At 40.9% G+C, this 15,908-nt stretch overlaps 1 protein-coding gene across 2 annotated transcripts in view; it reads left to right on the plus strand.

The window, feature by feature from the left end:
- The window catches only part of AASDHPPT (aminoadipate-semialdehyde dehydrogenase-phosphopantetheinyl transferase), a 38,035-nt gene extending 22,396 nt beyond the window's left edge, over positions 1-15,639 (plus strand). The window contains exons 6-7 of one of the 2 annotated variants that reach the window (XM_056487800.1): positions 4,102-5,413; positions 8,858-15,639. In XM_056487800.1, coding sequence (XP_056343775.1) covers positions 4,102-4,260 — 159 coding nt within the window. In that variant the 3' untranslated portion in view covers positions 4,261-5,413; positions 8,858-15,639. Of the gene's footprint in view, positions 1-422; positions 1,296-4,101; positions 5,414-8,857 lie in introns of those variants that run through there. The other variant, XM_056487807.1, reaches the window with a different exon arrangement.
- Positions 15,640-15,908: the final 269 nt, after the last annotated feature.

A 15,908-nucleotide genomic window follows, 5' to 3' on the forward strand; every position in this document is an offset into this window, starting at 1 on the left:
GACCTCAGTCATGGAAATAGCAATAAAAGTCAGATTTAAGGGACAGGCAGACTGGCAAGTTGTAGCCAAAACAGCCAGACAGTCAGCAAATTAGTGTGACAAATTGCCAGATTTTTCTCTGCTGTTCTAGTTGCTCACAAGAAAACTGGTTAATTATTTTCTGTTACTTAGATACAAAGATTCTACCAGGAACTAGAAAAAAAAGAAAATTAGTATAGGAATGGATAAAAGCATGAAAGTGGTAATGCATTCTATCTATTGTGGTAACAAAGTCTATGTTCATGGGTAACAAAGGGAAGCAGACCTTTTAACTAGTAATGGTTAGGGTGAGAAAAAGAGATATTAAACTCCCTTTGAGGATTTGCTGTGTTAAATCAGTGGACAAATGACTTTTACAAAATTATGTGCATTTTTTTTGGCAGGACATATTTAAGTTCCTGGTGGGGTTGCACATCATCCTTCTGACAGACATACTGATAACTTTAAGTCTGAGGTGAAAAGAAGGTGGCCATTATTTTGAAAGACAATTACCTAAGTATTCTATAGGAATCCAGGATTTTTAAGTATTGACCTTCACCACCATGGTCACTTATCTTAAATGTATCACAGAAAAAATAGCCATGATATCAAAGGTTGTGATGAAAAGTCTTTGAATCAAGAGGAGTCTCAAAGGCTTACTTGTCCATTGACTAAATTTATGATGACCTAAATTTCATTATCTCAGTTCAATGAAGAAAGGTCATTTTAAGCAGAACAAGAGAGCATTCTGAGACTCCCCAGTAAAAAAATTAGGTGAAAATTTATGTACTATTGCATTGTGCGTTTTTATGCCTTCTTCTAACAGGAGCATGTAGGAAATGAAAGTTGCCTTCTCTCTTTGTAAAAGAATCATATAAATGATTTTATTTATTGCTAGATGTGTTGAAAGAAAGAATTACTCATTCTAGCTTAACATGTGTGTAAATGTTACCCAATTGTTTCAGTATTTCAGTGCTTGTGTCTGTTCCCTCTCTGCAAAAAAATCAGGAGTAATTCGATATGGCCTGCTTGCAGAACATCTATTTTCAGCTTTCTTCACAAAATGATAGCATGTACCTACAATTCCCAGGAAAAACCAATTGTTAGGTCAATGAACTGTAATTAAAAATCTCTAGTGTCAAGAGTTTTATCGAAATGCTAGTGACTGCTATATGCTTGAGGAAACAGAACACTTATTTGTGCTCTTAACCTGGATCTATACATTTATCTGAGGCTAGTCTCAATAAAAGATGGCTGAGTTTAAAATTCTTTATAAATCCTGTGTAAGATATAAAGTGTCTTCTATCACTTGCTATACTTCACAAGAGCTGTGATGCATTCAGTCAGGACACACTTCCTTCAGACAAACATGTGCTGAAATTCAAACTGCATCTGCTAACAACTGCTTAGCTTGGAGGCTTGGTTCATATTTGGTACACATCTGTAATGTCACTTGCATGGCTCTAGGCACCATTCCTGCAGCTTTACCTCCTCTCCAAAATGTCAGATTAACAGAAATATCTCAACACCATGTCACTTTTGTAAGGACATAAAGTGAGAGGCATCTCAATCTTTTTTGCTCTCAGTCTGCATTGACAGCTGAGAGTTCTTTTGTGTTGTTACAACAAGCACAAACCATTTTATTGTTTCTGTATTTATTCCTAATAGTAACCTACTGCTCAAATACTGAAATGGAGAATTTTTGCTTTTGCCCTATTTGCTGACCTGCCTTCATCAGTGTGACAGAAAGGGATAACAAAATCACCAAAACTGACCTTGGACTGAGTCACCTTCAGCACTTGGATGTCAGCAAGGAAAGTTCTACAGGGCATAGTTACGAACAAATTCCCCAAATCTTCTCCTGGAACTGGATGTGCATTAGTGCCTCTGAAGTGCCTGTACACTGTGCACTCAGGATGAGGAATAAACATGATGAGTCAGAGATCTGTGGCTGCAGGGTTCCAAGAGCATGAGATGGTGGAGTTCAGGATCCTGGGGCAGTGAGGGGCACTCACAACCCTTAACATGAGGAAAGCAAACTTTCTCCTCAGACTACAGAGAGGGGTCCTGTGGGGTAAGGCTTCAGAGGAAGGCTGAGTCAAATAAAGCTGCTTAACATTCAAGGGTCATCTCCTCCACTCTCAAGAGAGTTCTATCTCACTGCATGAGAAGTCAGGCAAAAAGGCCAGAAGGTCTGCATGGATGAGCAGGGAGCTCCTAGCCAAACTTGGACATGGAAAGGGAAGCATACAGAAGCTGGGAACAAGAATGGGTAAATGAGAAGAATACAGAAATGCTTTCTGAGCATCCAGGGATGAAGTTAGAAAAGCTAAAGCCCAAATAGAATTTAATCTTACCAGGGATGTTCAAAGCAACAAGAAGCATTTCTGTAAGTGCCAAGAAACCAAAGGGAAGGGTTTTGCTCATCAAGACAAATGTTGAAAGAGGCTGAGGTGCTGAATGCCACCTTTATGTCAGTATTTAGTAGCAAGGCTGGCCATCAGGAATCCCAGGTTACAGGGATGAAAGAGGAAGGAGCAAGGAAGATGTGCCCTTGGAGGAAGAGGATTAGGTCAGGGAATGCTTGAGCAAATTGAATGGGTGTCAGTGAATATTTATGGGATACAGCTGGCATTGCAAGGCCCCTCTCAATAATCTTTGGTTGAAAGACTGGAAGAAAACATGGAAGGAGACCCAGGCAGTTACAAGAGTGAGAGCTTCACCAGGGTTGCTGGAAAAGTGGCAGAACAGCTTATTCTGAACACCATTTCCAGGCACAGCAAGGACAAAGAAATCATCAGGACTAGTCAGCATAGCTTTGCTAAGAGAAAGTCACACTCAGCCAACTTGGTAAATTCCTGCAATGAAATGACTGGCCTGGTAGATGAGGTTAGAGCAGTGGGTAATTGTCTACCTGTGTTTCAGTGCCTTATATCTCTGGCACTGTCTCTTATAAGATCCTCCTAGAAAAATGCTGAATACTGGGTCAGCAGAGAGTGAGGTGTGTTGGAAACTGGCTTAATGTTTGGGCCCAGAGTATGGTGATAGTGCTGCCAAGTCTGGCTGGAGGCCAGTTAGCAGTGCTGTGCCCAGGGGTCAGTGCTGGTCCAGTGCTGTGTAACAGCCTCATTAATGAACTGGGTGATGGTGCAGTGCACCCTCAGCAGGTCTGCTGGTGACACCAAACTGGGAGAAGTTGCTGATACACCAGAGGGATGTAGTGCCACGCAGAGAGACCCTGACAGGCTCATCAAAAATGAGTCAGTTTGTCTGATGTACCAAGTAGCAGCACTGCAGAGGACCCCTAACAAATTTTATGAAATATTAAACATAAACTCAAGCAAATGTCCATTTGGAAGAATCAGCTATGTTTGTATTTGATTCATTCAAGCTGTACTGTCTGCCCTGCTGTCTGGAAACAATTACATTTGGAGAGGTATACAGCAGGCTGCATAGAAGTGTGCTCAAAAAAAAACACAAACCCTAATATTTTTCTTCTTTGAAATGTGACTTATTTTTCTTGGAGTGATGAAAGTAACATGGAGACAGTGACACTGTCACCTCTAATATCTCAGTCCACATTTTGTTGGATTTAACGTGGGGAATTGCAGGTTGATTGTGACCACTTTAGTTTTTAGTAACATTTGTGTCTGAGAGAGGCATGCAAAACATCAGTGACTACTGGTATCAAAAAAAGTGTGAATAGTGCCTAGTGGATTTATTATTTCCACCTAGTGGAATAAATCCTCACACAATTGTCTCAAATAATCATATCTGCTGACGAATAAAGTACAGTTCATTTGATAGTGGTCTTTTTCTTTTTTACTGGAATTAAACAGTCATTCTGCCAGACTTGCAGCATTCTATAGCCCTTGATCCATCATTTTGTGAGCTGTGTTTCAACAAATCACTCGATTTTTCTGTGGTCTGTTACATGCTTCTAATAGTTGCTGCATAACCTAAATGAGGGGAAGTGACATTAGTCTCAAATGTAGAATGTTTCTTTCTTCTTCAGTAAGCAATGTGTAGTTTAAACATGGAAGAGAATTTTACAGGAATAAAATTGATATTTGTTTTCTTTAGGTCCGTTCCATGGAGCCTAACCAACCGCAATTTGCATTATTGACTTTTGAAGACTTAGTTGCATCTGGTATTCCAATCGCACCTGAGGATTCTGCATATTGGGACAATTTCTGTTCAAAGCAGGAGGGTCCAGTGAAACAGAGTTCACATTCAAGATAAGACTGTGTATAAGAAAAAGAAACTTACCAAAGTTCTTACACTGTTATTCTGTTTAATTTGAAATATGGGAATAAGTGCACATATGTAAATGAAACAGATCTTTCCCTGTTTAAGCTGACAACCTGATTTTCACGACACTTCATTGGAATTGTAAGGAAGACATGATTCCTTACTGAAGGAATTCTGAATGAAAGGCCTAAACCAACATGCCTTTTTGCATCTTCTTGCCTGTGGTTCTTACACTTCAGTAATTATCCAGGCTAGGAACAGAAAGCAGTTGTATAATAATGTTGTTCATTAGTGAACAAGTGTTTAGTATATAAAAATATGTTTCCATACTTATTTATGTTGAAACTTAAATTATGATACTGCTTATTCTCTTACAAAAATTATTCATTTATTCTCCGATGGACAAAGTCAGGAAAATTGGTATAAATTCATATGCTGTTACTGTGTGGTGCAAGTGTTTGTGCAACACTTGGTGATGTACACCAAGGCTGAAAAGGTCTGAGCCTTAGTAGTCTTGGAGCTACAGGTGTGCAAAAATAGTTTGAGACAGGGAATTAACTTACAAATATTTCAGTCTTTCCACTTTTTTCTTTGTTAATTATAGCTTCCTGTGTGCAACTTAGTATTTTTCTTTTAACAGTTCTTTGTTATATTTTGTCCCTCAGCAATACATGCGAGATGAGCAGCAGTTCAGTTTTCCTAGGCTTGAGTTTGCATCAGTCATGGGGGGAAATCCAAAGAAAAAAAAGCTATTTACTTTTTTCCAAATGTCTTGTAACCCCTGATAACAGAACGTTTTACCGTCCTAACAGCAAATGAAGGTTTCTGGAGATCTGTATATTTTGAGTGCACATCTAGAATATTTTGTCTTATTTTTCAAAACTGTCCTGGTTTGAAGGACAGGTATCTGCCAATAAAGGCAGAAGCTTCTCTTTGAAATGGAGAATGTAAACCCCCTTCCTTCAAATTATTATAATTTTGAAATTAAGGGGCTTTCAGGCAATAATATGGGAATTAGGAATAACAGTTCTTTACTAGGAAAATTAAAATAGAAATACAGTATTACAAAGAACAATCCCAAAAACACTGACAGAGTCAGAATACAACCTGACGCCCTGTCAATTGGTAGCAATCTAATTAAAGGGTGGTGTCCTGGGTTGGTGTTTTGACTGACTCCTCACCCTGCCCCCCTTGGCCATGAAGCTGTCTGCTCCCGGGGGAGGGGCCGCCTGGGCTCGGCTCTGTGGACTGGCCTTGGTTTTTTTTTTTTTTTTTCTCTTCTTGCGGTGGCTCGCTTGGCTCTGGCTGCTGCTGCTGCTGCTGCTGCTGGCTTTTCGCTGCTGTGGTAGTAGTTCGTTGCCTGGTTTGTTAGTTTGCTGTTTTTTTTTCTTGATTTTTTTTGGCTATATATTGCTTGAATTATTTATTTTAGCTCGCTGTTGTTTAAGGCTTGCTGGCTGTTTTTTTCTTTCCTTTTCCTCTCTCCCTCTCTCTCTCTCCCCCTCTCCCTTCCCCCCCCCCCTCACCTCCCGAGGATCAGCACCAGCTCGCTCCGGAGGAACCCTGCGGCTGCCTCTGGACACCGGCCAGAGAAGCATCTCGTCCTTCTGGTGAAGATCGAATCGTCCACGTCTTTTTTTTTCTCCCTCGGTGAAATTTTTTTTTTGCATCTGGATCTGTGCTGGGAAGTGTTTCCCTTGTATGTGTTAATAAATAGGTTTTTTCCACTTTTCCCCCCTGAGTGAAGTATTTTTTTCTTAAGTCTAGTGGGATAAAGAATTGGGGGTTTATTCCCTGGGGAGCTCTTCTGGGGGTTTTTTCCCCTAAGTTTGTCCAAACTAGGACATTTCTTATTTGGTGGCCCGTAAGGGAAGGAGAAAGTGGAAAAAACTTTAATAACATCTTGTTTTTAATTTGCTTGTATTGATATCAGTATGTTTTTTGAAGCCATGATGTCTTTTGGATTGGAAGCCTGTCTGTATGTTTGCTCTTTAGAGTTTTTTGAAATCTTAATACCCCTGTGGTCTTTGGGCCTGTTCTCTTACTCAGAGATAGCCCCAGTGTTGTCTCTAGCACGTAGTTTTTTCATGAAAGGGGTATTAACCAAAATACTCATTGGGCTAGGCTTGGTTGTTATGATCTGCCAGAAGTTTATGAAGGTGTTAGAATCCACTTCAGGGATGTACAAGTCGTGGTTTGTGTTGTGCACTCAATTCATTAGAGGAGAAGCAAGCAAAGAGGATTTCTTGCCTTTATTTTCCTTCTTCTCCCCTGAATTATTTACATCTCTGTTAGAAAATGTTCAGCTCTCCCTGAGTGTAAAGGAAACCATCTTTCTGGTATTTAATTTAGTAAGTTTTTTCTATACTGTCTGCAGTTTATACAGAATGAAAGCTGAGATTTCTAGGGATGCAGGTGTTACAACCCCTGATTTGGTAGCAAAGCAGAGTGGGAAGAATTCTGAGTGGTGTGGCAAATGGGAGGAACTGGGCCAAATTCTAAAAGAGTTTTCTGAACCTATAATCTGGGATTTTTCATCTGAACAAATTCAAGACCCAGTCAAGATTGCAAAGTACTTAAAAGAAAAGTGTCAGGACAATTCTAAGGAAAAGAAAATCACTGCAGTGAGCTGGGCTCTGGCGTACGCTTATCGAACCCTGTTAGATAGTGCAAGACAGAAGGATGGAAAGAGACGAACTGGCAGCGCAGAGGAAGACCAATCTGGGCTGCAGAAGAGTGGAAAGACATAGCTACTCGGTTAGACAAGCTACCCGTGAAGGTTCGCCATGTGGACGCCCATGTCCCCAGAAGTAGAGCTAACGAAGAACAGCAAAATAACCATCAAGTAGATCAAGCAGCAAAAATAGGGGGGTTGGAAATAGATTTAGATTGGAAACATAAGGGAGAGTTGTTCCTGGCTCGATGGGCCCATGATGCCTCAGGCCATCAGGGGAGGGATGCTACCTACAAGTGGGCACGAGACCGAGGGGTGGATCTAACCATGGACAGCATTACTCAAGTTATTCATGATTGTGACACTTGCGCTGCCATCAAGCAGGCCAAGCGGGTGAAGCCCCTCTGGTATGGAGGACGGTGGTCCAAGTACAGGTATGGGGAGGTTTGGCAGATTGATTACATCGCACTGCCTCAGACCCGCCAGGGTAAACGTTATGTGCTGACCATGGTGGAAGCCACCACCGGATGGTTGGAGACTTACCCTGTATCTCACGCCACTGCCCGCAACACCATCCTGGGCCTGGAAAAACAGGTCCTTTGGAGGCATGGTACTCCTGAGAGGATCGAATCAGACAATGGGACTCATTTTAAGAATAACCTTGTCAACACCTGGGCTAGGGAACACGGTATTGAGTGGGTGTACCACATCCCTTACCATGCACCAGCTGCAGGTAAAGTGGAGAGGTACAATGGATTGTTAAAGACCACCTTAAAGGCATTGGGTGGGGGATCCTTTAAGAATTGGGAGCAGCATTTGGCAAAGGCCACTTGGTTAGTCAACACTCGAGGTTCCACCAACCGAGCAGATCCTGCCCAATCTGAGTGCCTTAATACAGTAGATGGAGACAAAGTCCCAGCGGCCCATGTCAGAGGATTGCTAGGGAAGACAGTATGGATTAATCCTACCTCGAGTACAGGCAAACCCATTCGGGGGATTGCCTTTGCTCAAGGACCTGGATGTACTTGGTGGATAATGCAGAAAGATGGAACAACCCGCTGTGTACCTCAGGGAGATCTGACTGTGGGATGAGACAGAAGGAATATGTAAATGTTGAAGGTTTGAGCAAGTCAGAGGAAGTGTTCATATTGTGTTTAATGAGTGTATATCCCAATCGTGTGTCAATGATCACGATATGGGATAAGGGGTGGAATGTCCTGGGTTGGTGTTTTGACTGACTCCTCACCCTGCCCCCCTTGGCCATGAAGCTGTCTGCTCCCGGGGGAGGGGCCGCCTGGGCTCGGCTCTGTGGACTGGCCTTGGTTTTTTTTTTTTTTTTTTCTCTTCTTGCGGTGGCTCGCTTGGCTCTGGCTGCTGCTGCTGCTGCTGCTGCTGGCTTTTCGCTGCTGTGGTAGTAGTTCGTTGCCTGGTTTGTTAGTTTGCTGGTTTTTTTTCTTGATTTTTTTTGGCTATATATTGCTTGAATTATTTATTTTAGCTCGCTGTTGTTTAAGGCTTGCTGGCTGTTTTTTTCTTTCCTTTTCCTCTCTCCCTTTCTCTCTCTCCCCCTCTCCCTTCCCCCCCCCCCCTCACCTCCCGAGGATCAGCACCAGCTCGCTCCGGAGGAACCCTGCGGCTGCCTCTGGACACCGGCCAGAGAAGCATCTCGTCCTTCTGGTGAAGATCGAATCGTCCACGTCTTTTTTTTTCTCCCTCGGTGAAATTTTTTTTTTGCATCTGGATCTGTGCTGGGAAGTGTTTCCCTTGTATGTGTTAATAAATAGGTTTTTTCCACTTTTCCCCCCTGAGTGAAGTATTTTTTTCTTAAGTCTAGTGGGATAAAGAATTGGGGGTTTATTCCCTGGGGAGCTCTTCTGGGGGTTTTTTCCCCTAAGTTTGTCCAAACTAGGACAGGTGGCTACAGTCCCCCTGCAGTGGCAGATGTGATTCAGCTGGAGCAGTGCTCCTGTAGAAGGTGCAGTTTCCCTCTGAAGGTCCAGGGATGATGTGGAAATGTCCAGCTTTCCTCTGGAATCCAGTAGAAAGACGGATAATCTTGGTGTTCAAAATCTCAGTTTTTTATCTAGGTAGGAAAGGCTTGGCTCCTCCCCTGGCTGGAGCATCTCCCAGTGGGATGATGTAATTTTATCAGTCATACAGTGGGACTCAATGGCCCATTAGCAGATATCTTCCTGCAGGGAGGATGGGTTGTGGAAAAGATAAAGATGATTGCCTCACCTTATCTTAAAGATGGCCCATTAGCAGATAGTATGTGCCACAGAGATAAGGAATCACTGCCCCACCCGGCTGCAACAAATGATGATAGAAGACACATTCCTGCCACATCAACCCAACAAAAAAACAAATCCTTTTTTGTGCCATTACCTCTCATTCTTCTTTCCAGAAATTATAGATACCATGTGGTCCATCTAAATTTAAGAAACAACATACTGAACAGAATGATCTTTGCACAAAAACAATTACTTCTGTCCCACAGTTAAATATAGATCTTCATTGAATTTGGGATTGTGTACAACTAGGCTGCACCCTGTATTCTGGTGTACCCCATAAAAAGGAGAACGTACTTTTAGTTTAACCACTGAATCTGATTCCTAGAGGAGCTGGAACAGAGACTACAGAGAGTTAAGGGGAATAAAATGAGTATTTATTGAGAGGCCTTCAAAGGCCACACCCTGGCAGTATCAGTGCCACAGTTTGGCCCCTGCCCTGCCTGGATGGCTCCAAGATGGAAACAGAAGAGGGCTTGGTTACATGATCTCACATCTTTATAGACTTTAGTCTATTTGCATACAGGAGTCAACCATCCCATTAATAGTCTCAAATTGTAAGGTTTCATCCTCCTTGATTGATTGCTGGTCTGCCCTCCTCTTTTCACATTGTTTATGCTTATGACCTGGAGTTTGAAGAGACTGTCCTTGAGTCAATAGCTGAAATCGGTCTATTTTGTCTTCATCACCCTAAGCATAACAGAAAAGCATATCCAAGCAGAACAGAAAACTCAGAACTTAAGGCATCAATTCCTCTCTTTAGAGGCTCGACAAGGCCTTTACCTTGTCAAATCTCTATTCTAGATTTTACTAACAACAAGTACTTAATGACAGATAAGTGTCTAATAATAATAACTATTCAACATTAGATAAGTAATAGTAAATGCATACTAATAAACATAAACCTAATAACAATAGGCATCTAATAAGAATAATATCTACACAATCAAATATTATATACCTAATAGCAATAAGCATCTAATAAGAATAATATCTTACACAGTCAAATATTATATAAAGAAGAGTAGTAATTAAATACAGAAGAGGAATCACTTGAAATGTGTTATCATTTACATCAGTCTTTGTTACAATTTTTCAGGAGCAGAGGCTTTCTTAATTTTGGGACCAGTGAATCCAGGGTCTTCTGCCAGCAGCTTTGACCGCAGTGAAGGTTGTCATCAGGACTTTAAATGGTCCTTTCCACTTGGCTTGCAGCGGATCACTGTCCCGCCACTTCACATAGACCCAGTCTCCAGGCTGGAATGGATGTTCAGGTGTGTCCAGTCTTATGGGTCTGGATAGCATGATGTAACTCTGGAGCATCTGTAAAGTGGAACCTAAAGCCATTAAATAACGCTGAAAATCACATTTCCCCTTCAAATGAATTTCACCTGGAATGTGTGGACTTTGATATGGTCTGCCATACAGTATTTCATAGGGACTGATGTTACCCCTCCGCCTCGGTTGAATGCGAATTCTCAATAAAGCTATAGGTAGGGCCTGAACTCACGTCATGGGCGTCTCCTGACACATTTTACTAATTTGTCTTTTGAGGGTCCCATTCATATGTTCAACTTTACTACTCGCTTGGGGTCTATATGGTGTGTGCAGATCCCAAGTAATTCCCAAAATCCAGCTAACGTCTTTAACCACTGTAGCAACAAAGTGTGGTCCCCTATCCGATGATATTACCAAGGGAATCCCGAATCTTGGAATTATGTGGTTAAACAAAACTTTCACCACCTCCCTAGCTGTGTTAGTGCGACAGGGGTAAGCTTCTGGCCATCCACTGAAGGTGTCAACCAATACCAGTATGTACCGGTATCCCTCTTTGCGTGGTAACTCCGCAAAATCTATTTGCCAGTAATCCCCAGGAAGATCTCCTGCCTGTGTTACTCCTAATACAACTCTCTTCCTTGTGTCGGGGTTGTTTTTACAGCAAATCTCACATTTACTTACTACTGATTGTATAATATCAATCATTTCCTTTCCTATTACTACCTTTCTTAGGTGTCTCAAAAGGTTTTCAACCCCGAAATGTGTGGTTTCGTGTTCTCTTTGAACTAATTCCCAAAGAATCAGAGGTGGGACTACCGCCTGGTTTGTCGATGTAACAGCCCACCCACCTTCTGTAATTTCAGCTTTAAGAAATTTTATTAGTTTGTGGTCTGCCTGATCATATTTTGGGGCGTAGCCCAACAAATCAATCTCTTTTTGCTGAATTACTGCAAGAATACCTTTTTCTGCAATCCTTCTTGCTGTTTTATCAGCAAAACAATTTCCTAGTTCTGGAACAGTGTTCCCCTTTTGGTGACCTCTACTTCTGCAGGTCTTTTAATGCTCTCTAAGAGGGCAAGTATTTGCTCAGCGTGCTTGATTTGATTACCTTGAGCATTCAAGAGTCCTCTCTCCTTCCAGATGGCTTCATGGGCATGGACAACACTAACTGCATATTTAGAATCATCCATATATTTATCTTTTTCCCCTCACTCAGATCTAGAGCTCTTGTTAGTGCAATCAGTTCAGCTTTCTGTGATGCCACATTTGCTGGCAGGGCCTTTGCCAAGGTCACTTTGTCCTGTGTGGTCACTGCATAGCCTGTCATCCTTTTACCATTTTTCATGAAGCTGCTTCCATCAGTCAAAAGCTCCCAATCTGGATTCTCCATGGGCACATCTTTCAGATCTGGTCGGCTGGAATAGACCTCCTCAATTATCTGCAAGTGGTCACGCTCTGGCTTATTGTCAGTTAAGATGGAGGACAGAAACATGGCAGGGCTAACAACAGAAGTTAGGCCAAACTTAGGCCATGTTTCTCCATTATCTACTTCATATGCTGGCCACATTTTTTTCTGAGAGTCTAATAAGTTTAGGTTTTGAAAGCATAGACTCTTCCCCAATCAGATTCACCCAGCTTTTCAATATTAACCCCAAAGGGCTATCTCTTGGAATACTGCCATTGTCACATTCCACAGAGGATGTACAACCCATTCTGATAACCTAAAACAAAAAGCAAAGCACAAACAGTCGGGATTTGAACTCACAACCCTCAGAATCACAGCAGACACTAAACAGCTGTACCACCCCTTGGTTGAAAGCCAACAGCACTGCAATTTAAACCTGTTCTTTAAGAAGGTGTTCCTTCTTACCCACAGATAAAGATCTTTTATTCCATCACTCACGTGCCTCTGTTCCCAGGGTTCTTGGCTCTGACACCTCTGGACCTCTGCTGGGCCTCTCCAGGGCTGCAGGCAGGGCTTCAGTCTGGGGATTTTCCAGATATCTCACCTCTGCTGCCTGGCTCGCCAAATCCTGATGCCTAGAGGAGCTGGAACGGAGACTACACAGAGTTAAGGGGAATAAAATGAGTATTTATTGAGAGGCCTTCAAAAGCCACACCCTGGCAGTATCAGTGCCACAGTGCGGCCCCTGCCCTGCCTGGATGGCTCCAAGGTGGAAGCAAAAGAGAGCCTGGCTATGTGATTTCACATCTTTATAGACTTTAGTCTATTTGCATACAGGAGTCAACCATCCCATTAATAGTCTCAAATTGTAAGGTTTCATCCTCCTTGATTGATTGCTGGTCTGCCCTCCTCTTTTCACATTGTTTGTGCTTATGACCTGGAGTTTGAAGAGACTGTCCTTGAGTCAGTAGCTGAAATCAGACTATTTTGTCTTCATCACCCTAAGCATAACAGAAAAGCATATCCAAGCAGAACAGAAAACTCAGAACTTAAGGCATCAAATCTATGCCTTATTACAAAGATGAAGAAAAGTTTGCGAGAGAGGATAATTTTTACAACTATTTTACAAACACTTGGAGTTCTGCTGTAGATAATTCTGAATTCACACATGCTATTCAACTCTCCTGCTTCCAGTGCCGATTAATATTTTTGTTTCCATTTCTATGACTCTCTCATCCTGCATGATAATCATAGTTTTTAGTATTTTGATTTTTTCCCCTCCAGAACTACCAATCAGTATGCAATGACTCTTCCCTCCAGACTCCACAGGGGCTAAATTAGATGTTCAGTAACTTCAAATCTGAAGTTAAAAAAAATACAGAATATTTTATGTAAAAATTCTAAGCCATATATTCCAGATTGTTTGTCTTTTAGAAAAATGAAATTCAATTTGCAATAAATAATTTGCAATCCACAGAGGTCCAGTGTATGCCAGTCAGTCAGTGGACCCATCAATTGCAGCTTTGCTGGACAGTTTGAAATTGCCAGCTTTTTTGCTAGGGCAATGAATTGAACTGCAAATGTGGGATGAGCTGAATAGAGAAATTTCAGATTTATATTTCTGGGGATAAGCGAGTTAATTTCTTATTAGAAATTAGTTATTTTTGCATGTAAGCAGTGTCTCAGACCAGAAGTTTTCTTTCATTGGAAAGAGTTTTAAAAGTATTAATGAAGTATTTATAGTATTGTGCTTGCATGTAAGTAGAGGACAAGCCAATTTTCGTAGATTAGAAATTAGAAATTTTACTTGGTTTTCTTGCAAGGAATATTATTGTTTTCAAGACTGTATCTAATTAGAAAAACCTAAAAGAGTTTGTTTTGGTTAGTTTTCCATGAAATAAAATCTTTGTTTAGAGTGGTTCATAAAGAGTTGTCTAGAACACTGAAATTTCTCACGTTGTGATTTTTTCCCATGCCTTTTAATTCACATTGAACTGTTTGAAAAATAAAATTACTCTCCTTTTTAATCTTAATAGCAGTAAGGTTAGGTGATGGTAATGCCTTTTGAAGAGCCACTTGAGTCAGGTTGTTTCATATCAGTGCAAATGGACACAATTGTTATGCTTGCTTTTACCGCAGTGGGGAAGAGCAGCTGGATCATTGTGGAATTGTTGGCTAAAAGCATGCTGCTAAAAGGCCAGCAGGACATTCTGACTCCTTATGAATGTAAATGATCCTTCTTAAAGTCAGAAAAAAGTTTTTCTGGGTATCTGGGTATCTGCTGTGCTGTGCAGGCACATAAGCGTTTATAGTGTGTACAAATAAATTAATGTAATTTCTAAGTTCTAAGATTAATTAGCAGTTCTAAGATTAATTTCTTTTTTAATTAATCATCACACTTTTTGCTGATAAAAAGATAATTAAGCCCTTTTTCCACACAAGGCCATAACACTACTTTCTTGCATTTCCACAGAGTAGAGTCCTAATGGCCACAGAGTCCCTCTGCCATTTTAGGGCAGCTCCAGCTTCCCTCACTAGGTCAAGCAGTCAGCCCAGTCCAGGGTAGGTGAGCTGACCTTTGTACATCTTTCTACATACTGTCCTTGACATAGCTGTACCACATGCCTGAGAGGGTAAGAAGCTGCAGAAACACAAGTTCTGCTCCACATTAGCCTTTCCCAGCAAAGGCTGCAGCTGGAAAGAGTTTTTCCCTATGAAGCAGCATTGACCCATCCTCCTGTTTCTCAAATTCCCAGATTTAGTTGTTAGATTAGGTCTGCTGTCCTAGGTAGCATATCAACACAATGTTTCTGAGAAGTATTTATTAACAGTCTGTGACCAAAAAATAAATTTTAAGCTTTGGTCTTCTGTGGAAAGATTGTTAAAAGTGAATAGATGTGTTTTAGTTTGGACTTGTTCAAAACTTTTTGTATATTACATCAAAAATGGTCAAGTGGATTAGGAATTTTGGGGGTGAAACTGGGTTCAAGGCAGTTAACAACTATGTGGCAAGAGATGTGTGTCATTTGATGTGAAAATCTCTAACTTTGAAATGTGGATCATGTGAGTTCACTCAGCCTTTTACAGAGTCTGTAAACTTACACAAGATGTAGATTGTTACTGTTTTATGGGACCAAGTCCGCTGATGTTAATCAAGTACACTTGTCTTAGACAAGAAATCAGAGATGCAGCAATAGTAGCAGTGTATATATGGTTGCTATATGTGTGCTCTGGGAAACCAGGCAACAGCTCAACTTTAAACAACCATCTTTACTCAAGACAGAAGATGATTTGTGAAAAGGTTGAAAAGATGGTTATGCAGGTCAGCGTAGAGTACCCTTTTTTGGAGCTTTATAGTGCTACATTGTACAGAGAAGATAAGTGGTTCTTGGAAGAATTTATACAACCATATCTAAAACAGCAATTGAGATTGTCAGCCTTAACTGCTGCCAAATTCTGCAGGTGTACTTCATTATCCTCCAGAATACAGTTAGTTTTGATAACTTCATTCTTTGTAGAAAACATAAACGTGAAAATAGATGCTGAAATTTCAGGAGAAATTTGAAAAGTGGTTTTTTTTTTTTCAAAAAGTCATTTTTTGTAAAATGTTATTTTCTTGAGCTGCACATGTATTCTTTTATGGCCAGACACTGTATATGAATCTTGTTTCTTCTAAGATTGGATATAATTTCTTTACTGCAATAAAATGTGGACTATTTTGTGTTTGTGTTGTCTATTTGTGGTTATTATTTTATCTTGCTATTACTTAGATCCAGACATAGGTGAGATTTCTGAAACACTGGTCTAACACTCCTTTGCTATTTTGGAAACAATTTATGGGACCATGAAACTGTACATTCTTGGTGACATCCTTTGGATGAATCATGAAGCCACAGTCTGGACCAGTTTTCCACTACTTAGTTTCTTCCAATTTTAGTTTTGTAGCATAATGTTGGTGCATTCTGTGCTGGAGTGTGTCTCATGTTGTTGAAAT

Source organism: Oenanthe melanoleuca, chromosome 1 (genome assembly GCF_029582105.1).
Source record: "Oenanthe melanoleuca isolate GR-GAL-2019-014 chromosome 1, OMel1.0, whole genome shotgun sequence".
In the NCBI taxonomy this organism is placed as follows: domain Eukaryota; kingdom Metazoa; phylum Chordata; class Aves; order Passeriformes; family Muscicapidae; genus Oenanthe; species Oenanthe melanoleuca.